Here is a 24,598-nt window from a genome sequence, read left to right on the forward strand (position 1 = left end):
CACAGACTTTCCTGCCTGGGCTGGCTTTGAACTGTGATCCTCAGATCTCAGCCTCCTGAGTAGCTAGATTACAGGCGTGAGCCACCGGCACCTGGCTTCTTTAACATTTTTGATAGGGGATAATAAGCAAGTAGATATAAGGCTCAAACTCCAATCTAGTGAGTTTAACTTCACATTAAAGAATTTAAACAAAGTTCCTCCTCTATTAAAAGAAAATAAGCAAAAAATGTGAGTAAATAAGGAGTCTTTTTAAAAGTAAAACTACACTGTCCTGTTCCCTGTATTCTGGGACGGTCTTGGAGATGGTAAGACCAGATCTCATGGCTTGGTGCACCCAGGAAGGAAGCCAAACAGACACAGAATATGAAAGGAAAGTGACCCATGAAGACATGAGGGAAACAAAACTCACAAGGTATGACATATAATGCCTCCCTAAACTCTGTAAACAACACATGGAGAATGTCTGTGGAGAATGGACCTTCTGCCCCAAGGATGGCTTTAGAGACACCATACTCCTGCTGACAGGACAATGTTTGCGACTAAAACCCCAGAGGAGGCCAGGTTCTGTCCAGAATTAGCAAACAGTGAACTGGGACTGGCACACATGCTGAGCTGAAGTGCTTTGATGCACTGATGAAAGGGAGTAGGCTCTTCAGCCCAAAGCCCTACTCAGATGACAGCAGAGAAACTCAGCTCCTCTTTAGAAAGGAGGGAGACAAAGTGTCATTAACAACTTTGGTGATAAGAACCAATTATTTACAATGTCCAAACTTCTTTGGGAAATACTCCCCCAATTAAAATAGTACCAAATTAATGTGAAAGACTTAGTACTTCACACAGTGTTTTCTGTCAGTCTTCTTAACTTCCTCGGATAGGCTTTTTTTTTTTTTGAAATTAGGAAAAGGAGACACGTGGGAGCAGCTGGTGCCGTACCCTCCTGATGCCCATGGCAAGCAGCTATGAGGCAGTGAGAAGGAGCTGCTGGAGAGCGGCTGAGAGCACAGTGGAGAAAGAGGTCCCATCACCAAGGCCAGCAGGGGCCACGTCATTCCCTCAGCTGTGACCATACCACACTGGGAGTAGAGTGGCATAAAGTCCAATAGCCATCTTAGAACCCAGCATCCTGTAACTGTACCATGACACAAAGAAACATCACTGGCTTCTTGTGAGGGACTGGGCTCCTTCTTCGGCTCCTCTCTAGCAGTATCTCTCCTGAATGATTTCACAAACTGAATATCACCTGTCCGAAATATTCTATGGCTCCATGTTCTTTAAATCTACTTGTATACTTGGCCAACACCTACATGACAAGCCTTGGAGCTAGACCAGGACTGTCCAATACGGTTGCCAGGACTCACAATGTAATTTTAATTAATTAATTTATTTTTTGCCAGTCCAGAGCTTGAATTCGGCCTGAGTTGAGCTTTCCTGCTTAAGGCTAGCACTCTACCACTAGAGCCATGGTTCTACTTCTAGCTTTCTGAGGAGGTAAGAGGTAATTGGGGGAGGAGAGGAAGGAGTTGGAGAAGAGGGAAGGGAAGGGATGGTAGGGAGAAAACAAAGGAGGGGGTAACAATGCTTCATAGGGAATGTACTCATTACCTTACTCAGGTAACTGTAACCCCTCTGTACAGTTATCTTTAAAATAAAAAATATTTTTAAAAAGTGGTAATTGGAGGTAAAAGTCTCACTTTCCTGCTCAGGCTGGCTTCAAATTGCTATTCCTAGGTCTCAGCCTCCTGAGTAGCTAAGATTACAGGAATGAGCTACTGGCGCCTGGCCAGACAAGTAACAAAAAAAATAGCATTCAGTATCCACACATGCACACTGGCTATTATGCTGGACAACAGAGACAGACAAAACTTCCATCTGTCTAGAATCTTCTCTCTCTCAGAGAAGTAGCCAGACCAAGCAGCCTCAGATGAGGGGTATCCAGGTGAGCATGAGACACACGGAAATATCTGGTCTCGTGAAACTCACAACTTAAGGAAAAGAGCCTCTCATCAGAAAGGAACATCAACAATAAGATTCAATAGTAAGTCCTGCTAAGGGAAAGAATGAGCCAAAGGAAACCTGCTGAGGCAGGGAGACTGTTTATAGGACAGGCACATTTTGTTTTGTTTCCTTGTGCTGTTGGGGACTGAACCTTGTTCATGATAGGTGCTGGCTCTACCACTAAGCTCTACCCCTAGCTTTTTATATAGGAATGTGTACATGTCAAAGGAAGATGCTGGAATAGAAGGGCCTCTATTCTCTTTAATTTAGGAGGTTTCTGGCCAGAAGCACAGAGCACAGACTCACAGACTGGAGAGAAGCCTAGAGTTTGGAAACACAGTCTCTCTGACAGTTCCCACAGCATGAGGTCACCAGTTAAGCATCCCTGGTCATTTTGGCTCGGGCCGATTCACATCAAACACTGACATGGAAACAGTAATTTGATTTAGTCGAGACTTTGTGGGAGCTGGCACTGACTCGTCATGGCTGTGGAATGCCTGAGACAGAGATAACCCAAGTATCTGATGGGCTTGTGCCATCTTTCAGGCCGCCCAGAAACTGCAGGACCATCATATGACCAAGTCTGCGGGTGTCCCAAAGCTAAGGGCTTGGCAACCTTGAAGGTGGTACAATTAGGGGCATTAACACCCCATTTATTCTAAACTTCTTTCTGATGTATCCCATTCCTATTTTCCATTGAAGAGGAGGAAGAAAAGGAAGAAGCTCCAGAGCTACTGCAACTACAGGACTGACTTTGCAGGGCTGGTTTTTAAACACTGCGTAGACAAGTAAAATAGGTCCCAGTTGCTAATGCAAGGGAAGTCTTTCTTCAGTGAAGCTCTCTGTTCTCCAAAACCAGTAGTTACTAGTTACCAGTGGTATCAATTGGCAAATTTTCCAGAAGCTATGGGTTTACTCAAGTAAACCCTGAGCCTAAACAGTTTCCATTTTAGATGAGTGTCTTCAACATCTATAGTACACATTCTTGTTCCATTCATCTAACTTAGGAGTCATTCCCCTTTTGTGATGCCATGTGAGGACTACCAGCAGTGAGATGCTCAGGACAAAAGCTCATCTTTTCCTGCTCCCAACCACCCCTACCAGATGGCTAGAGTAAGGAGGAACCTCACACTGGCCAACCCTTTCCTGTGTGCCTTCTTTTCTGGCTGAGAGCTGTCCTCGCTCTGGAAACCGACTGCTCCCAAACAGTGGCAGGACCGCCACTGTCAAGCAGCTACACAGGGACTCTACAAGTCTGTCCTGGCAGAAAAGTGAGGTGCAGGTACAGGGAGCTGGCCCCCCACCTCTGAACTGTGGCTGAGGGAGGGAAGAGATGGCAGGGAAGGAACTGTCATCCAAACAGGTGGTAGTGCCACATGAAAAACAACATACCCGTCAAGGAGGGAGATGGCCTTCTCAACCAGTCAGCCAGCAAAAGCCAAGATGTTCCCAGCTAAATCTACGTTGAACAGACTTGTACATGGATACGAGGGTTTTCAGAGGAATAATGCCTGTATTATCCATGTAAAGCTTCCAATTGTTCCGCCAACTTCCCTCCCACACACTAGATGAGTGGCTTTCAGGGATCCTATGCTTTTGCTGTGGCTAACAACAGACAAAGGCCAGTCTATGGTATTGTGGACACAAAGAATCATTGAGAACACCCAGGAATGAGGGGTCTGAAGAAAACCAAGCGAACTACTGATTTCGTTGCTGAAGGCTCCTTTAGTGATGAAAAACAGCAGACCCTGCAGCATTCCCCACACAGGCTGGGGAGCGGCCAGACCCTGCTGATTCAAGTTGAAGGTAAGACACAAAAGCTGTGTGACCCATTCATTTATGCAGTCACTTCTCTGCAGCCTAAAGTGAGCCATAAAACATCTGCTTTCATGCCTACATGTGGCCTGGAGTTAGGTGACACAGATCTCACCTTCAGGACAGTGACATGTTTATTATCTGTGTAAAGCCCTGTATTTGTAAGTGTTCTCAAACTTAAAACTGTCCCAGAATACTTACAAGTAAATATTCCTTTGACAAAAACCTGGAAAATAGGAGGGCTTGGGGGAGACAATGGTGGTTGTCTCTGAAAATATATGGATAAAAGGAGGTACCACACAGCAAAAGAGAGAAGGCAAGATTGGTTTGCTTGAGATGCATTCTACAGAAAGCTGCTGTGGCTCTGTAAAGTCTGAAAAGTAATGCTGATCTGGCTTTTAAAAAAAAAGCTTAAATAGTTAAAATGGTTAGAAGTCTCGCAATAAAGTTCTAGGTTGACACTTTGGAAAACAATAGGAGGTTCCTCAAGAGACTACACATAGAGCTCCCCATTTACCCAGCAATCCCATTCTTAGGCATTTACCCAAATGACCACAAACAAGGCCACACTAAAGCTACCAGCACAACGATGCTTATCGCAGCATTATTCACCATAGCTAAGATATGGAACCAACCCAGATGCCCCTCAGGAGATGAATGGATCAAGAAAATGTGGTATATATACACAATGGAATTCTATGCCTCCATCAGAAAGGATGACATTGCCCCATTGGAAAGATTTGGAAAAAATTATATTAAGTGAAGCAAGCCAGGCCCAAAGAAACATAGGTCCCATGGTTTCATTTATTTGCAATAACTACTATATGTCTAGGATAATCTTACCAGACAAGTGGGAAAGGTCAAAAGCTATGCACATATGACCATAAAAGATGATGCTAAATGAAAAGAACCCCAAGATAGGGAAACAAGAGGTTTTATCTTTGTCACTGTTGTTTTTAATGTACTATGTAATTTTTTTTGTTTCTCTTGTATGTTGTTCCCTATGATATAACCTGTTTTCAATGTATTTGATTCCGGTGCCCTGCATCTTGTATATACATTTTTCTAATTTGGGGAGGGAAAGGGAAATAACAAAATGCTGAAACAAGGATACAGGCTGAGCCATAGTAACAATGAGATGTATAAGACACTATGTTTAAAATGAACTTTACAACTTGTGGGGGGAGGAGTTAGGGAGGAGGGGAGGGGAGGGGAGGGAAGGGATGGTAGGGGAAAAACAAAGGAGGGGATAACAATGTTCAATAGGAAATGTATTCATTACCTTACTCATGTAACTGTAACTCCTCTGTACAGTATCTTTACAATAAAAAAACATTTAAAACTAATTTACTAAACTGATAAAATGAGGAAAAGTTCTAGATTTATAAAATTCATCTCCATGCCTGTTAAGGGAGATGGGAACTTTTCTCAGGTCTTAAAGAGTTCTGCAGATTAGACAAGGGAGGGGCTGTGTCATTCTGTACCTTCCCACAGAGATCTATGGAACCAGTCTGCCAATAACCTCAGTACTAAGAAGTTGGTGACTGATAAGAACACAGGCCCAGCCAGTACCTACACTGTGGGCTTACAGAAAGAACTCAGCCCTGCTGTGTCCTGACTTCTGACTTACTGAAACTATGAGCTAATGTGTAAAGTCTTTGGTTACTCAAGTATCTCTTTAGCCATCAACCAACTGGCAGAATCTCAAGCAGGAGACAGAAATTCAGAATTGGGCTTGTACTGTCTCTGCAAGAGGGGTCATCCCCTGCTCTTCTGCAATGAGTTGAGTGATGGGAAAGCCAGGATGAAGGTGGCAGCTAAGGGGATTCTATGGCTCTAAAGGGCAGGCCTGCATACCCAGAAAGTCTGAGGCTTTTACTAAGTATGTGTTAGCTAATAAACTCTCCAGACCACCATTTGGTTTGCTAGAAAATCATTTGGAAGCATTTGGAAACAAATGTATGCAAGAGAACCAGAAGTCACACACATTATGTATACATAGCCTAGAAATGCTCATTAAACACTCTTGGTTGCATCTACTAAAAACAAAATGACTCATGAAGTCTTAGATTTTGAATACTAAGTCATTCAAATAGAAAATTTAAAGTAGCAGTTCTTTTTGGGGGGTAGCAATTCTTATCTGAATTTTAGTATTTATTAAAATTCATTCATTCACCCCTTGCTTTTGTCCCACTAATGTTAAAACGCATACAGAAATAGACTTTCTATTCAGTGTTTTAGGCAGGGCCCTCATCCTATAAGGAAGGCAGGCCTGGCCTTTCCTACTGAGTTACCTTTGGTTCACCTGAAAACAAAGACTGAAGTTCCTGCCAGACTTGCTTAGCTCGAGTGGCAGGAAGGTCCAGTGGGTTAGGACGTGTGAAGACTTGATAAACCTTAAACCTGCATGCCTTATTTAGGTATTTCCATCTGATATTCTTCAGGTGCAGGGTAACTGCTCATGTAGTTCAAAATGATTCAGGTTTTATATGCTTCTAGGGAAGCTTTACTGCACGTTTGGAAGGTTTAAAAGCGTTAAACTTCAAATGCTTTGTGATAAAATGGAAATAGGAGTTACACGTATCACAAGTCATTCCTAAAACAATTAGGCCATAATGCTGGCTCAGACATCAAGCAAGCTGCCGGTGACTACAAGCAGTGGAAGCATAATTACCTGTTTCTCCCCACAATGTGTCAGTGCCATTGACTTCGATTTCATGTTCCTCTTCCATTCCCAGCAAGCACTGGACCACCTGTCAGAAGTGGCAAAGGGGTTTAATGAGTTCTCACAGCAACAGATTCTTATTATATCCCATATATCAAAGAAGAGAGGGTTGGTTTTTAGCCACTATCATCTCATGCTGCACAAGGAGAGAAAATATAATGAAAACCGTTTTCAAATATAATTCATATGCTATTCACACTTAAGCTTGGAGAATAATAATAAAATAAAGAACAACGCAGTCTCTGAATTTCAGCAACATTGTTTAGGATTACTAGGTACTCAGAATTCTAATGAATTCTAGCATGACCCAAATATGCCAGATTAATCAACAAAGGACACGGCAGATTGCATAAAATGCAGTTTCTGCATAAATCACCAGAAGATGGTGAATCCAGTTTTCACAAGGAAAAAAAACCAAGATGATATCTATTTTTCTAAAAGAATTTTAAAGTATTATCTAAGCAATTTTTCTACTGACAGTCATGTTCTTTTCCCTCCTGGGCATTTTCCTGTCAAAGAACAGGTCAGGTTACAAGTCTCCAGGCAGGAAAGCTGGCTCTCAGGGAGACAAAGTATTTATGCCCTGGACCAGAGTCAACATTCACCCTGTGCAGCAGCAGTGACAGGAGAACAAGACAAAGCCATGTTCTAGTCTCCCAAGCCATATTCTTTGTGATAGGCTGAATAGTGGCTCTGAAATAGGCCCACAACCTAAGTTCAGGAACCTGTGGGTGTTACCTTAAATGGCAAGAGCAAATTGGAGATGTGGTTACCAATCTTGATATTGGGTGATTATTCTGACCTGTTAGGGGTGTATAGTATATCTGTTACATACCTGATATAACCATAACAGTCCTGATGGAGAGTAGGAGGAATCCAGGTTAGAAGAAGAAGGGATGACAGAAGAGGGGCCATAAACTAAGGAATATTGGTAGCTTCAAGTAGTTAGAAGCCATGTTCTCTCCTAATCTTAGACTTCTGATCTGTTCAGAGTATGCTTTGTTTTTGGCCACTAAATTTGTGGCCTTATGTTATAATAGATTGAAGAAACCAATATGTCCTTCAAATATTTTGGTGAATGTCCATGAAATGGTCACTTGGCTGTGCCAAGGTAGTTTTTGCTTAGCATTCCTCCAAGCCGTCTTTAAATGAGAGGAGAGGAGGGTCAAACACAGAGTTTCAGTCCTCCTAACGATGCTTTCCCACATTCCAAACCCACTCAGATTTAGAGAACATTAAAAAGAAAAACATTTATATTTTCAGATATGAACACATAACATACACACTGCATATTTATGCATGTGTTTTCAGTGTTTTAAATGCCAAAACCTTGTGTGTTTTAAGTGCAAATGTCAGCCAGCCAGCTTGGAACTCTAATTTACTTGATACCATTTTGGGGAAAGAATCTTACCAAGTGCTGGCATCTCTAATTGCTTGAAGATACTACAAGCATGAGAAATAACATAAAATAGCAGGAATAAAATGTTATTAAATTCACAAAGCTAAGACACAGGTCAGAAGATGACAATTAAATCTTCAAATGGAGGAATACTGACATCTTCCAGAAATAAATGCTCTATTTAACTGCTGCGTGAAGTTTTCCTTCAGTGTAAGAACCACAAATGACAAGAATTCTTACATGCTATCAAAGCATCCAAGTTCTATTTTTAAAAATCCTTCAAATACTCAAGAATGGTTTTAGAACCAGGATGCCATGTGATTGTTTTTACAAGATTGCAAGGACAAAAGAATGAATCAAAGGGGGAAAAGGCAGGGTTAAGGATAAAAGTAGAACAGGGAAAGAAGAGAGAAACAAGAGAAAGACAGAGACTGTGCACCACTGAAAGAAGCCTCAGGTAGAAAGAACAAACCCGCTTCTCCCCATCACATATGCAGGAGACCAGGAGCCTCATTTGTGGGAAGGATTTATTTACAACAGAAGCTCTTAAACAAGGTCAAGGACAGTGGCTAGTCTTTGAAATTTCTATTTTCTCTCATTCCTTTAGAACGTCATAGGGAGGCAACTGGACAACACACGTGATCCCTGAGCTAGAGTTTCCCATTAACCAGGAAGGAAACCTGCAGCCCACTCACCGAGCTGTGGCCCATGCTGGCAGCCGCCGTCAATGCCTGCTGCAGAGCTTGGCTCTTCCTCAGTGTCCCGGGCTGGGAAGGACTTGCCAACCACTCACAGGCCAGTAGGTATTGCAGCACATCCCCGTGGCCTCTCAGCGCACTGTGTACAAGCGCGCATTGGCCTTTCTTATCCAAGTGGTCCACCTGGGCAGGGAGGGCACAGGAGTACACGTGAGCCTCATCTTTACTCTGAGAACACTAGAGGACCCAAAGAACATGTGCAATCCCACCCCACCCCAGACACGGGTTCACGTTCCGGTCTTTCCAGACTGGGCTACAACTTTGCCTGACTTCTTTCAGGGTAACCAGGACTTCAGGACTCACATTCACTGTGTACATAGCCAGAGATGATGAGATATCCTCTTATTCCAAATGTCTCCCTAGCAAACCTGTAGGGAGCCCCAGGTTCTCTTGGGAACATGTCTATGGAGCAACTCAATGGGCTGCTCAGGGCGAATTCTCAGGCTGCTGGGAGAAGCTGCAGTTTGGAAGAGGAGAGCAGTTCTTTGGTCACTGAAAAAACAGGAAATCTACTGACTATACCTCTGAAGGAGGAAGGCCAGAAAGGGAGTACATGCAAACAGTGGCCTGGGACATGTTAGAATGTAAGGGAGGTACACAAAATTGTGGGAGGCCAGCTAGCCAGAAAGGGTGTGTGTATAGTGTGTGTGTTTGTGTATATATGAGAGGAGGAGGAGGAGAGAGAGAGAGAGAGAGAGAGAGAGAGAGAGAGAGAGAGAGAGAGAGAGAGAGAGAGAGAGAGAGAGAGAGAGAGCAGGCACAGCATACTTGCTAAAGACCCCATTGCCCTGTTTAAACTCAGGGAGTACTGGGACTGAAGAAGGACCCCAGAGCCCCGGTCCACCATGCCTGTAGATTCAGTGAAGAGCTGAATCTTAACTTGGGAGCTTTGTAAAAGCCATTGATTTTCAAATGGTAAGCAAAGGCAGCAGTGGTACACTAGACACTATGTTGAAAATAAACTATAGAACTTACACATGAGGATGGGACAGAAAAACTGGGAAAGGGCGAGGGAAGAGGTGACATTGTCCGAAAGAAATATGCTCTTTCCCTGACTAGTGAAACTGTAACTCCTATGTATATCAGCACCTTTATAAATGACAGTAAAACTTTTTGAAGCCACCAATACCGACTGCTGGCTTCCATCTGCAATGAGAAGGGCCTGTTGGCCTTAGTCTCAGAACAAAGGATTTCTGGGAACTGGAAACAGAGGCATTTTCCTTCTAGGACCTGAAGTTTAGAGTTCCCAAATGAGAGAGAGAGAGAGAGAGAGAGAGAGGAGAGAGAGGAGAGAGAGGAGAGAGAGAGGGGGGGGAAGGGGAGAGGGGGAAGGGGAGAGGGAGAGAGGGAGGGAGTGTGGGAGAGAGGGAGAAAGAGGGAGAGGGAGAGGGAGAGAGAGAGAGATAGTGCGAGAGAGCATACCATTGCTACTCATAAGCCTAATGTTTATGGGCTTTTTCTTTTTTGGGGGGGTTGAACTTAATATCCTTTTAACTTAACAGGTATTTATTGTTATTCAAAAGGCAGATTTGCCAATGAACTGCTTATAATAAATGTAAATGGCACTTATTGTGAGCTTGACATTCTTCTCATTTTATCTATTAGCACTGATAGTTCTAAAGTAACTGGTCTAGTAAGCCACAGTTACTTCTTATTAATGGTGATATGTTGATTACTGCACATAGCAAGGTCAGGAGACACTGCTGTGATTCCCAGTGGTCAGATGAAAAGTCTCACCCTTAAGGGCTGTTCTATCTACAAATGGAAACATGACTCCAGACCTTCCTGCATCTCAAGCAAGTGGCTTCTGAAACCCACAGAACTATGCTATTGTTTTAAAAGAAACATGAAATAAAATGGTTAAGAGGCCAGGGAAGTAGGGAAATAAAAGCAAACATTTATGATGTTTTCAACTCATTGTGATGCCATGTTACTTGAGTGACAGGTCAATGTCTGCAGGCTTTTTTTTTTTTGTCGGTCATGGGGCCTAACTCTGGGCCTGGGTGCTGTCCCTGAGCTCTTCAGCTCAAGATAGCACTCACCACTTGAGCCACAGCACCACTTCTGGCTTTTTCTGCTTAGTGGTACAGAGGAAGTGAACCCAGGGCCTCATGCATGCAAGGCAAGCACTTCACCACTGAGCCACAATCCCAGCCCTGTCTGCAGGCTTTGTAAAGGATGGTCCTACTCATGCAGATATTGGCCAAGAATCTTCCTGGTGCTTCTCCTTGGCATCATTAAGCATAGACACATGGCCCACCTCTCTCCTGAGATTGCTTCTCCACAGGTACAACTACACAGTTGCCTGTACACTCTCTAGGCTACAATTTCTCAATTGGTAATAGTTTGACAAGGTAGAGAACAAGGAAGATCGGCCCAGAGGATAACAGTTTCAGAAATAATAGGAAGTTACTCTCCACTCCATCTCACACCCTGGCCATTGTCCCTGCCATGGGAAAGGCTGCTGCTTACCCTCGCCCCCTTCTTGGTCAGCAGACACACCAGCTTCATGTGGCCAGCAGCTGCCGCATAGCAGAGTGCAGTCATGCCATTTTCTGATACGCCATCCACGCAGGCACCAAATTCCAGGAGCAGAGTGACAACTTCTTCATGGCCAAGGTGAGACTGGACGCACAGGATGGGGGCATTATTTAAAACTTCTGTCCTATAGTTCACGTTGGCCCCTCCCAAAATCAGGAGACGGCTCACCTGTTGGATAATGTTGGATCAGCAAAGTTAGCTTCTCTCATACATATTCGTGTACATGTGTATGTATGTGTATATGTATTTGCATGTATATATGCATATATGCATATACTTATATACATATCTATGTGTACATACATATATACACATAGTGGGGTATTAGGGATACAGCCTTGAAAAGAATGACACTTCTTAATACATACTGTAAAAGGGATAAATACATGAATATTGTAAGTAAAGCCAGATGCTAAAGGACAAATATTGTATGATACTTATAAGGTACTTAGAGTAGTCAAATGCAAAGACAGAAAGTGTGATGACGGTTTTTAGGTCATGTGCAAAGGGAACGTAAGAGTTATTTACTACACAACCTTAGTTTCACAAGCTGAAAAGCTCTAGAGATTTAAAATACAACAATGCAAATATACTTTACTGACCAGAACACACAAATGGTTATGATGGTAAGTTTTCTATCATGGTTTTTTTTTTCTGATCCTGGAGCTTGAACTCAGAGCCCATATCTACAGTTTTCCTTCCATGTTTTTTATTGTTTTATGTACTAGTGCTGGGCCTTGAATTCAGGACCTAGGCATTGTCCCTTAGCTTTTTCACTTAAGGCTAGCACACTACTACTTGAGCCATAGCTCCATTTGTGGCTTTGTGTGGTTAATGGAGGTAAGAGTCTCATAGGCTTCCCTGCCAAGGCTGGTCTTCATCTTCAGATGTCAGCCTCCTTAGTAGTTGTGATTAGAGGTGTGAGCCACCAGTAGCTAGTCTACATAGGTTTTCTAAATCACAATTGAAAATAAAAATAATTAAGTGTACAGTCGCAACACCACCTTTCCTGAGTCCAGGTCTGGGTGACACATTTGTAATGAGTTCCTAGGTGACATTGATGCTTTTGGTTTTAGGGACCAAATTTTGGGAAAACAACAACAACAACAACAACACTTTTAGCCTAAAAAAACCCCAGAAAATATATTTTTATAGCAATGAAACAATCAACACAACATTAAATTTTAACAGTTAGAAAAAGGCAAAAGAAAATACAAATAGTCTTCTTTCTTTATGAGGGTGCATTCCTGTAACACAGACTGTTTCTATTATTCATTGCACCCACCATCACTGAACACTACAGAACCAGAAAGTTTCTCATCAACAGATTTTAAAACAATAGCACTAAACATATCTCACTTTTAGCTATTCCAATATCTCCTTCCAGTCTCTAGGCCACACACACAGACACAGAGACACATACACAAACTCACCCCTTTAACACCCATTAACATGCCCGGTGCATTTCTTCAAAGGTCCCCTCCAAGAGTTCCAACCTGCATCCATCACTCGCCCTGCCAAACCCTGGCAGGTCTTCAGGGCTGCCCATTAGATGTGAAAGCCACAGAGACCATGTCATTTATTTGACTGGAGACACATGGGGATCATTAAAAGCTACAGAAAGACGACAGGCATATAAAATGCAGGGTACTTCCGTGATATGTGTCCACCAGAGTAGCTGACAGAATATCTACAAACTGAGCTGTGGAGCCCACGTGAACTCGCATACCAACAGGTCAGAACCAAAGTAAAATTGGAAGTTAGCTTTGCTGCTGCTGAAAAACCTCGAACCTCATGTGATCTGGGCCACCAGCTTCCTTTCGGACTTCCTCTTCAAGGTCTTTCTGCACACTTCCCTCATAATGTGTACCGACACCATGAGTAACAATGCCAACCTGGCAAGGCCTCATGGCCTTTTGCCCTTCCAGCCCTCTCTGCCTGGAAAACTCATTTTATCAGCACATGTGTCAAAAGGATCTCTCTCTCTCTCTCCCTCTCTCTCTGGATTGCTGCTCCAAGACCAAGACCCTAAAGAAAATCCCCCATCTCATATAGAATACTCCATCTTTGCCCCTTCCCACACATCCCAGCCTTTCCTCCCTTCAGTACTTAATCCACTGCACCAGACATTGGACCTAGGGCTGAAGTTCAGAGAAGAGAAGCACTCAAGCCCCTCTACAGTCAGCTCTTTCACGTCTCTGGGACTACCCCTTCTTTGTAAGAAAGGTCAAGGCACATACATATAATGAGAGGCTCTGCTGAGCCAGCTGGCCCATCTCACTACTCTGTTGACCCTATCAGAGGCACAGTCATATAGCCAGATGCAGGTAAGCACCAACCTAGTCTTCCACTGACCATAGAAAACACACAGAGAGATGGGAAATCAGAAAAGGCTTTCTGGTCCTAACACAGACATAGAATGTAAAATTTGGGAAAATGTCTTACGGAGCCTCACTACAAAGTTTAACAATTTCACCCTTAAAACGCCATCAGTATAATTCATAGGCATCCTAAAACCTTAAGTGATAAATAAAGACTAAGGGCTTTAAAACTTCCCTCTGAATAATTATTAGTTTGCAATGAAATGAATTATGGTAAAGAAATAGCAATGACTTTTATCAGGGCCTAGTATATCAATTCAGACCAAAGAAGTTTTGAAGATATGAAGCACAAAAATAGACTACAACCACCACAGGTAGGAATAGTTTGTAAATTCCCTGCAACACTCTACCACCCAGTTATCAAGACCACATTCTACCTGCCCCATCCATCTTTGATACTCATAGGTCCAAGAGAAACACAGAAGATGGACTAGGTAGTCTGAACCCTCCCCAAGTCACTTTTAACTTGCTGTGTGACTCTCAAAATTACTCAACTTCTTGTGCTTGGGGGTACATTCTAAGAGATACCCAGGCCATCACTCTATTCCCTTCAATAGGGTCTTGCAAATAAGGTGGGAAGGTGTATATTTAGTACTCTCATATCATGCATACCTTACAAGATTTCTCCTGAAAGGTGTGATTTTAGGAGCAGAGCTTTGCTATATATGCTTGTCATCAGTTTACCTCATTTGTTGTCAAGAAAACATTTCCTTTGTTGGTACAATTCTGTTTTTTTTTTTTAACCACTTAACCTCCCAACAGTTTGTGGATCATCCTGTAACATACCTTCCTTAACACTGCTGCAAGCACTGAAACCACCTGGGAGTGTGAAGTTTCCAATGCTTGGGCTGCACCATGGAGATTCTGACTTAACTGGGACTGGAGCTCTGGCACCAAAAGCTCCCAAGTGAATCTAGTTGGCAGGCAGGACTGTAAACATATCAAGTGATAAAGGCACCTGCAGCCATGGTACAGGTGTGCTGAGCATCAGGTGTCTTCTAGCTGTGTCATCTGGGGAATGCTACCAACTGTCCCAACTTTCAGCTTCTTCAATTGAAAAATTATGGAAAAACAGCATATGTATGTACATATACAAACGGGCAGTGTGTAGCCTAGTACTCAGTATTGTGTAAGTGCCAAATAAATATTCATTGGTATTGCTACAATCACGCTGTTGTGTAGTCTTCAGATAACAGGTTGCCGGTTATGTGGAGGTCTGGCCTCCTGTCCACAAGGCCTTTTGTGTCTCAGTCTGTTCATAGCCCAGAGCAGCAAGCAGACATGTGCCACACCTGGAGCCATCAGACCGCAAGGCAGGCTACTCCTGTTTACAGCCACATCCAGAAGTTCCCAGGTACCTGTGGCTCTTGTGCAGTCAGTTTCCATAGCAAGGCAAAGCATCAAAATAATCCACATGATCACACAAGCCATGCCAGGTTCTTTCCCATGAGCTTTAACAGTGATCTTCCTCATGACTCCGTCCTTTTGTCGTCTCCATTTTATAGGCAAAAACATCGAGGCTCAGAGTGAGTAGGACAGATGTTAGCTCAGAGCACAAAGCTTATTCCTGCCACCGATGGAGTGCAGCAGCAGTGACAGCTCCAGTTGAGACTGTAGGGTCCACAGGAAGGTCGTCAGTTGACTCTTTCTCTGCATTTCTTCTTGTTTTGTGAGACAAGGTCATCCTCAGGCTGACCTTAGATTTGTGATCCTTCTGAGTGCCGGGACTAGACCCATGTGCCACCACACCTGGCTTACCCAATACATTCTGTTCCAATGGTGTGGAGATTTTCTAATCCTCATTACAGAAGTTCTCCCTGGCTAATACTTGGAAGTAGCAATATTATTTATAAACATGGGATTTAATGAATGCAAAACACACACAGCAAAGTAGTGGGGGCAGACCAAGTGATACAACCAAGAGAAACAAGAGGCACTAGCCAACATGGCTGTGAAGTATGAGTCAGTTCTTTTCCCATTTAAAAATGTACAGTGTCTAATTGTGATGCAGAATATGACTGATTCCTGCATACCCTCCCTGCCTCCCCCCTTCCCACCCACCCCCCCAAGGAGGCGGGGGTCTCTTCCCTGTCTGCCGCTGAGAAAAAAAAATACAACCTGAATTCTCCAAGTCCACAGCCTGGGATTGGCAGCCAGTCCTACAAGGCGGCATGAACAAAAACATCCAGCTGGACAAGAGCCCAGAGGCACTGATGGCAAGGACCCCAGTGTGCAGCAGGTCAGTCAGGCACAGGCTGGCCCAGCCGTGGCTTGGTATCAGGAGGCTAAAGTGTTAGAAATCCCTGGCATGCCTCTGAAATTACTAAGTAATCACTCCAGAACAAGTCACTTTAATTTACCAAAGTGGCAAACTGCAATTATTGCTCAAAATGACATTCACTCCTGTATGACAACATTTAATACTCTAAAAAAAGTTCCTTAATTGCATGCATAATTGTAAATTACTGTAATTTGCCCAAGAATCTGTGAAAACCTTTTTGTCCTCTTTGAAAGACTTAAACACACAAAAAAAGGAGGAGGATAATGGAAAGCCTTAAGATTCTATAACAGTTACATAATTTTGAGGATCATGGAGATGTGGGTAACACTGGAGTTGAATAAAACTAAGTAAAAGTGAACTGCCCTTAAAATTTCAATGCTAAAGAGAAGTTTCTACCACTGAAAGCCAAGCTCCTTTCATTTTTATGTTGGACCTTCTAGTTTGCTGCTTTAAAACTTCTATTCATGTGAATATGTTTCCTTCTACCTTAAAAGAAAATCTTCTTAGGGTGGAGGGCATCAGTGGCTCATGCCAAGTAATCCTAGCTGCTCAGAAGACTGAGATCTGAAGATTGTGGTTCAAAGCCAGCCCAGGCAGAAAAGTATGTAAGACTCGTTTCTGATTAAGCACCCAAAAAAGCTGGAAGTAGAGTTGTGGCTCAAGTGGTAGAGTACTAGCATTCACCAAAAAAGCTCAGGTACAGCACCCAGGCTCTGAGTTCAAGCCCCAAGACCAGCCCAAGAAAGGAAAGAAAGAAAAGTTTCCTGGACTTGAGCTGGTAAGTCAGTGGTAGAGCATTTGCCTATAAAGTCCTGGGTTTAACAGCAATCCCACTTTTGGATATTTACACAAATGAAAATGAACAAGACCATACTAAAGCTACTAGCACAACTATGTTTATCGCAGCATTACTCACCATAGCTAAGATATGGAACCAACCCAGATGCCCCTCGGTAGATGAGTGGATCAAGAAAATGTGATACACACACACAGACACACACACAGACTCTCTCTCTCTCTCTCTCTCTCTCTCTCTCTCTCTCTCTCTCTCTCTCTCTCTCTCTCTCTCTCTCTCTCTTTCTCTCTGGAAGTCTATGCTTCCATCAGAAAGAATGATACCACCCCATTTGTCAGGAAATGGAAAATCTTGGAAAAAAATCATATTAAGTGAAGTAAGCCAGTCCTAAAGAATTTTAGGTCCCATGGTTTCCCTTACTTGCAATAATTAGTATACATATAGGATAATCTTATCAGATGAGTTAAAAAGCTCAAAAGCTATGTACATATGTCCACATAAGATGATGCTAAGTGAAATTAACCTCAAGATATGGACACAAGAGGTCTGTCTTTATTGTTATTGTTTTAAATGTACTATGTGATTTCTTTTCTGTTTGTTTCCATTGTATGTTCTTCCCCTTAAGGCACATTTCCTGTTTTCACTGTACTTGATTTTGGTACTCTGAATCTCTCTTTTTTTTTATTTTGTCGGTTGTGGGGCCTCAACTCTGGGCTTGGGTGCTGTCCCTGTGCTTTTCTTTTTATTTATTTATTTATTATTATTTTTTATTGTGAAAATACTGTACAAAGGGTTACAATTACATGGGCAAGATAATAAGCACATTTCTTATCAAGCATTGTAGCCTCCTCCTTTGTTTCCCCTTCCAATCCCTTCCCATCTTCCTCCCCAACCTAACCTTCCTCCCCCCCCCCACCAAAGTTGTAAAGTTTGTTTTCGACATAACAACTTGTACTTCTCATTGTTGCAATGGGTTCACCTGTATCCCCATTTAAACGACTTGTTTTTCCCCTTCCCCTCCACAAATTTTACCGACATCAAATACAGTGAAAGCAGGGCTTATACCCTGGGGGAGGTACATACAAAGCAACAAAGAAATAATCTTATAAATATGTTGGAAGCAATCACAAGAAAGAAAAAACATTTGAACCCTTATCTTGGGGTTCATTTCACCTAACATCAACTTGTCTGACAGTTTCTGTTTGTCCCAGACATATACTAGTTATTGCAAATAAGGGAAACCATGGGACCTATGTTTCTTTGGGCCTGGCTTACTTCACTTAATATAATTTTTTCCAAGTCTTTCAATTTCCTAACAAATGGACCAATGTCATTCTTTCTGATGAAGGCATAGAGTTCCATTGTTTACCACACTTTCTTGATCCATTCATCTACTGAGGGGCATGTGGATTGGTTCCATATCTTAACTATGGTAAATAATGCTGCAATAAACATAGTTGTGCTGGTAGCTTTATTATGGTCTTCTTTGTGATCATTTGGGTAAATGCCCAAAAGTGGGATTGCTGGGTCATAGGGGAGCTCAATGTAGAGTCTTTTGAGGAACCTCCATACTACTTTCCAAAGTGGTTGAACAAGTTTACACTCCCACCAACAATGCAGTAAGGTTCTCTTCTGTCCACATCCCCTCCAGCATCTGTTGTGGTCTTGTCCCTGTGCTTTTCAGCTCAAGGCCAGCGCTCTACCGCTTGAGCCACAGCGCCACTTCCGCTTTACTAGTGGTTTATTGGAGATAAGAGTCTCACGGACTTTCCTGCCCGGGCTGGCTTTGAACTGTGATCCTCAGATCTCAGCCTCCTATGTAGCTAAGATTACAGGCATGAGCTACTGGCACCCAGCTGGTACTCTGAATCTTATATATACATATATCTAATCTGTGAAGGGGAAGGGGAATAACAAAGACACAAGATGATCCATTGCAACAATGATACCCACAGGACAGTATATTGGAAATGAACTTTACAAGTTCCGGTGGCGTGAGGTGGGGAGGAGTATGGGAGGTTGGGGAGGGAAGGGAAAGTGGGAAAACAACAAGGGAAGGGGTAACAATGATCCACAAGTAATGAACTCATTGCCTTACTCATGTAACTGTAACCCCTCTGTACAGCATCTTTACAATAAAATAAAATTAAAAAAATAAATCCAATCAGGGAAAGACAGAAGAAACAGAAGACCCTTTCCTCAATAAAGGAACAACCAAGCAAAGAGATGGGAGTAACCTTTGATATAAAAAAATGCTCCCTGGAGTCCTCTGCCTATTCAGCTGTTGTCTAGGAAGCTATGACTCAGTTGTGTGCTATTAACTGCCTCAAGTCAAAAATGTTATTTCCCCTCCTTTGTCCAAAATGTAACTCAACTTTTTGGGATCTAGTTAGTCATGATCATTGTAAAAGGGCAAAAATACATTATGGCATGATCAAATTAAAAAAAAAAAAAAGTTCTGGGTTCAAACCCCAGCAAAACCAAAAAAAAAAAAAAAGTGAAAGTTTTTCATTAGTCATTCATTAGTCAAAACAGACACTGTCATTTAATTTCTATTCCTTATTTATTGTCACATAAATGTTTTTACTCATTAGAGAAGAGCCAAAAGATGCACTATCAGCTAGCAAGATAGATGAATAACATTACAATAACCTAACTTGAAATAAAAAACAATCTAAGTGAAAAACAACTTGAATACTGGTGCTTGTATTTGACTATGCCTCTGCCCCTTTTGCTTATTTGTCCTCTGTTTTTTTAGACAGAAGGCTTGTTACCCTTGCCTGGCTGTCCTCAAATTCATGATCATTCTATTTCTGCTTCAAGTAGCTAGGATTAAAAGAAAAGTTCTTAATACAACTTCTTCTTTATGTAACATCTAAAGTCTGCCTTTCTTTCAGAGGAAATCCATTAAGAAAGTAAATGTTCTCTCTCATCAAGAGCAGTAGTTGGATCTAGTTCTGCACTACAAAAATCGCATCCTGCCTGTCTACCCACAAAAACACACAGGTAGAACTCAGTCAGGTCACAAGCACTGATATGTATAGGTCTGCAATATGAATGATAATATGCTGTGAGCAAGGCTGAGCACAGGGTCCCCGTACACAGGTCTACAGCGTGCTCTGCACTGAAGTGTCAGTCAAAGGGAGCATCAAAGCTGAAATCCAACATGCCCTCTTCCTACCAGCCTCCAATTCTGATGGGGACCAAGTCAACCTAAATGTGGTGATACTTTTACCTTTGCAAATACATTGTCTGCACCCAAGGGCAGCAGCCTCTGTCTATTCCACACTGAGGCCCTGCACAGGGCAGCAGGCTTTGGGTTGTGATCCCCAGACTCAGAACACAACTGGATCCTCCTCAGGAACCTCAGGGCAGCTTGGTGATTCACTTACCCTTCAAGCTCACCAAAGCAATGGAGAAGGGAGGAAGAGGAAGAATGTACCTCTAACCAGGTATGGGAAACACCTCAAGACTAGTGCCTGGAGAGCAAGCTAAGGAAATGGAGAGCTGAAGAGGAGAGGCACCCAAAGTCCCAGGGCTGGGCCTCATGGCTTCACCTCCAGCAAAGACTTCCCACTTCCCCAGATGAGTTTGAACAGCACAAATCAAGAAAAAGTAGATGCCAAATGCCTAGACAATGAGCCTACTTGATCTTGACAATGATCCTTCACTGCTTGATCTCTTTGTGTTCCTAAGACAGACAGGTACAATGATCATTTCACAGATGTGCCTTGAGAGAAGACTCCGTTCACTGGGAAACTGCCCCAGAGCTTCTGCAGGCTACCAGGTACACCAGCGGCCAGGGGCTGAGAGGCCTACATATGTCTCTGTGGCCTTCACCAAATATTTGGCCTCTGTGTGTTGTTGATGTATGATATTACATTAAATTGGGAGACGGAAAATCTACCTTCAAAAGCAGAATAAAATATTGTGTAATGAGAGTGCTACTACTCTTTCCATAGTCAGAAATCTATGTGTACCTAGAGCCTTTAGTCACAGTTCTTCTGTGAACTCTTCACTCTGTGTTACTTGTCAATGATTAATTTCCTTTGAAATATGGAGATTGTCTAGATCAGTCATCTAAGACACAAAAAAGCCCAGTTTCCCTGAAAGTCTCTCCCAACCTTTGTAGCCTTTGTAAATTGTTCCCTCATCATATCTACTCTGAAACAGTCTCAATAGGCTTACACAGCAGCCTTGACTCCTCATATCTTCCTGTAGAGCAAAAGTCTATCTTTTAGCAGACAATGTGCATAGTTCACACAGAAAAAAGCATCACTGGGCACTCTGCAACTCTCATGTTAGCTGGTGCTGGTGTGGAGCAGGACTGACAGACCAGGAACAGAGCCAGGCTAGGGCTCTGCTAAGGCTCCTAGGAAGAGCCTTGCTCACCTTCACATTGGGAGTGTAGAGATTCCTGAGAGAGGCGAGGGCAGCAGATAGCCCCTCAGTGCTGTAACCGATCCACAGGGCTTGAAGATGGCTTGAGGAGATTCCAGTTTTCTTACTGAGGCCCTGAAAATGACCATAAACAGAATCTCCCTGAGCATTAACCTTCAATAGAATCATTTGAAGACCTACTTCAAAAGTGGGCCTTCCCCAGAAGGTGTCGGTACATGCTAAACACAAGGCCACTTACACACAGGATGCCTGGACCAGTGAGCTTTCCCTGCCCCAAACCAAAAGGCAGGAAATCACCTGCCTTTGCTACATGGACTGTACACCTGGGGAGAAGGATGGCATAGAAGAGAAAGGTTCCTTTTATGGAAGTACATTAGAGGAAGGCTAAATGACAGAATTAGAGAATCACCATCTGCAACCACTAATGAATGAGTGAATGAGTCCAGGCAGTGACTAATAATGGCTGATAGCATCACAAAATAAGAAGCAAGCAGAAATGCTGTGTCTCCTGACACAAGAAATTCTTACCCCTATCATGTAATCCTGACACCTTGTAGGGGGAGAAAAAAAAAAGTCAACCCAAACCCAAAAGTGCTCAGTGCAGGTACCAAATGAAAGGAAATCCAGGGGAAAGAGGAACATATTCAACTATTCCCTGAAAAACAAACACACAATCAGAAAATCCAGGTGGGCCTGATGTGGAACAAATGCTTAAAGTGCCAGCATTCTGGAGGATGGGGTGGGAGAATCATGGGTTAAGACAATCATTTGGCTACCTCCCCCCAAAAAAATCCAAAATAACACCCAGGTGTCATGAAATCATATAGCTCAACGATTCAGGTTCTTTGACAATTAAAAACAAGGAAACAAGCAAGAATAAAGTGGAATCTTTGGATGAAAAAAAAAAACCAAACTTAAAAGGGCTTCAAAAGAGGGAAAAGTTAAACTCAATCATAGTATGTAGATGTATTTGTGTGATAAACAACAAAGAAATGCAGGGAAGTGATTGTAAACAAAACTGCGGTTACTTTTAGGGAGGAAAAGGAAGTTGTGTTTGGGATGTGGCTCTGGGAGGACCTTTGAGATGGCTCACAAAGATGTCTAAAATCCTCCATAACCACCAAATGACAACAAAGAAACTTTTCCCTGTACTAGTATTCGCCTCACCTTGAAAATGTGAGCCTTCAGGATGTGGTGGCCAAGCTCCATGGTCTGTTGGCGGTTCAGCTTGCCCTCCTGTCGTGAGAACATGAACGCCAGAAGAGCGTGTCCATTCCTACAACAAGAAATACAAAAGTTCAGAACAAGATTCCATTTCATTGTACTACAGGTCATTGGTTATGCATACTGCCATATGATCCATGAACTCTTTTCCTGGTGGCTTTGTTACCACTACACAGAATTGACAGATCATTGCCACTTTACGAAGATGGCAAATGCTGCTGCTTCTTCAAACCATTTTTAAGGACTTTTGGGGAGTTCTGTTATCAACCTACACTAAGTCTCTGGCACAGGGCAAGTCTGTGCCTTCAGAACCACACTCTGCTCATCAATCTCATCACCTGAGTTGAGTTTATGCTTATCATGAAAATACAAATGCTATGAGGCAGTGCCTAATATTCAGTACATACTCAAATAGGTATTTCCTGGATGCATAGATGTATGGCTAGATGGACGGGATGCATGAATAGATAAATGGAACAGAATCCTACTGACCTTTAGAAATCCCCTTAAGGTCATCACCACTTAGGTAGACATACGCCAAAGGACAGAACTTTACAGCACAAAGCCAACCAGGCACTGGTGGCTAACATCTGTAATTCTTGCTACTCAAGAGGCTAAAATATGTAAGATTCTAGTTTGAAAATTTTTCTAGACTTATCTCCAAAACAAACAGCAAAAAATAGGTGTGGCTCAAGCGGTAGGACACCGACCTAGCAAGTTTGAGGCTCAGTTTAAATCCCAACTGAAAGGAAAACTAACCAACCCCAGCCCATACTTGACAACAGCTTGTGATCAGTCATGGCTAGAATTCAAGGTTTAGACTCAACACTGATTCCTGTGGGCAGGCCAAGGAAAGAAACATAGTGGGCACTGAATACCACAATTTGTCCCTCACAAATCCTTAAGGATTTGTTCCACTATCTATAGGAAAGACATAAGATCACAAGGGAATATTTTTTCTAAACTTATATGCCAGTAAACTGGAAAATCCCAAAGTAAATTTTTAGACACTGCCTCAATGATGTTCCCAACAAGACTACAACTTTCTTTTATGAAAACTCAAAACCCTCCTCCATAAAAATACAAAGTCAAGCTTTCAACCTTTCCACCTCCCCTCACCGGCTGTTGGCTCTCAGAGGAAAGACTAAGGGAAGAGACAGTCTAAGAATGGCAGGATCGTTGTCCTACACTGAAATCTAATGGTTTCCTCTTACTCCTCCTTTCCACATCCCTTCTGCTGGCACCTTTAACATCCTTGCCTGGAATTCTCTACTCGTAAAAGTATATACTCTTTTCTTATCAGGTCATATTACATTATTGAATCCCAATCTTCAACTACCAACTTCTCCAATCTTCAGAAAAGATCTGCCCACAAACTGTCATAGAGGAAATCTTGGAAAAAAATTACCCCACAAACTCAAACATCTTAAAACCAAAGCCACCAAAGCCATCCCAACCCCCAAATACTCCATACTTTCTATGCTTTACGGCTTCTAAGAGTAATTCATAATTCCTGAGGTGTAACTTTAAGTCACCAAACAACGCCTTCTCAAGTCTCTCCACAAGGCCAGTTGTCTCGTGACAGCCAGACCACAGGCCACATCCAGCTGCTCTCTTACAACAGCAAGTTTTCTCTTATCTGAACTCAAGTACACCAAGTCCTGGCTGGTATCTGGCAAAGCATCCCCAGACACAGATTCCACTCTTTAGAACCTTCCAAAGTTTTTCCAGAGATGACAGATAAAAGGTGATTCTCAGCATTCTTACTCTCCATGCTAAAAGCTCCAAACTAGATGTGTTGTTGCTAGCCCATGGTCTATGACACCTTTGACAGCTCCTTCCGTCTGCAATAGCCTTGTTCTGTCTACACTATCCCATCTATTTGTTCCTTATTTAATGGCAGAGGAAAAACAGCAATATTGTTCTTGATTTTGAATCTTTGTACAATGCGAAAGAATAAATAGATCCAGAAATGGTCATGAGTAAGTCCAAGCATCATGAAGAGAGAAAAATATTAGTGGAGCATGGTGGCTCACCCCTATAATTCTACTCAGGAGGTTGAGATCTGAGACCATGGTTCAAAGATAGCCTGGGCAGGAAAGTCTATGACAGTTATCTACCAATTAACCAGAAAAAAAGCTGGGTGGGCATTGGTGGCTCACACTGTGATCCTAGCTAGGCAGAAGGCTGAAATCTAAGGATCGCAGGTCAAAGCCAGCCTGGGCAGAAAAGTTCCCATGAGACTCTTATCTCCAATCAACCACAGAAAACCAGAAGTGGCC

At 42.6% G+C, this 24,598-nt stretch overlaps 1 protein-coding gene across 11 annotated transcripts in view; it reads right to left on the reverse strand.

Moving 5' to 3' along the window:
- Nucleotides 1-24,598, reverse strand: part of Tanc1 (tetratricopeptide repeat, ankyrin repeat and coiled-coil containing 1) — a 229,141-nt gene that overhangs the window by 21,509 nt on the left and 183,034 nt on the right. For all 11 annotated transcript variants that reach the window (XM_070022615.1, XM_070022628.1, XM_070022620.1 and 8 more), the window contains 5 exons: nt 22,260-22,368; nt 21,084-21,206; nt 11,165-11,401; nt 8,630-8,815; nt 6,485-6,563 (listed from right to left, as the gene is read on the reverse strand). In XM_070022615.1, coding sequence (XP_069878716.1) covers nt 6,485-6,563; nt 8,630-8,815; nt 11,165-11,401; nt 21,084-21,206; nt 22,260-22,368 — 734 coding nt within the window. The remainder of the gene's footprint in view (nt 1-6,484; nt 6,564-8,629; nt 8,816-11,164; nt 11,402-21,083; nt 21,207-22,259; nt 22,369-24,598) is intronic.

This window comes from Dipodomys merriami, unplaced genomic scaffold (genome assembly GCF_024711535.1).
Source record: "Dipodomys merriami isolate MVZ:Mamm:240054 unplaced genomic scaffold, mDipMer1.0.p SCAF_1, whole genome shotgun sequence".
In the NCBI taxonomy this organism is placed as follows: Eukaryota; Metazoa; Chordata; class Mammalia; order Rodentia; family Heteromyidae; genus Dipodomys; species Dipodomys merriami.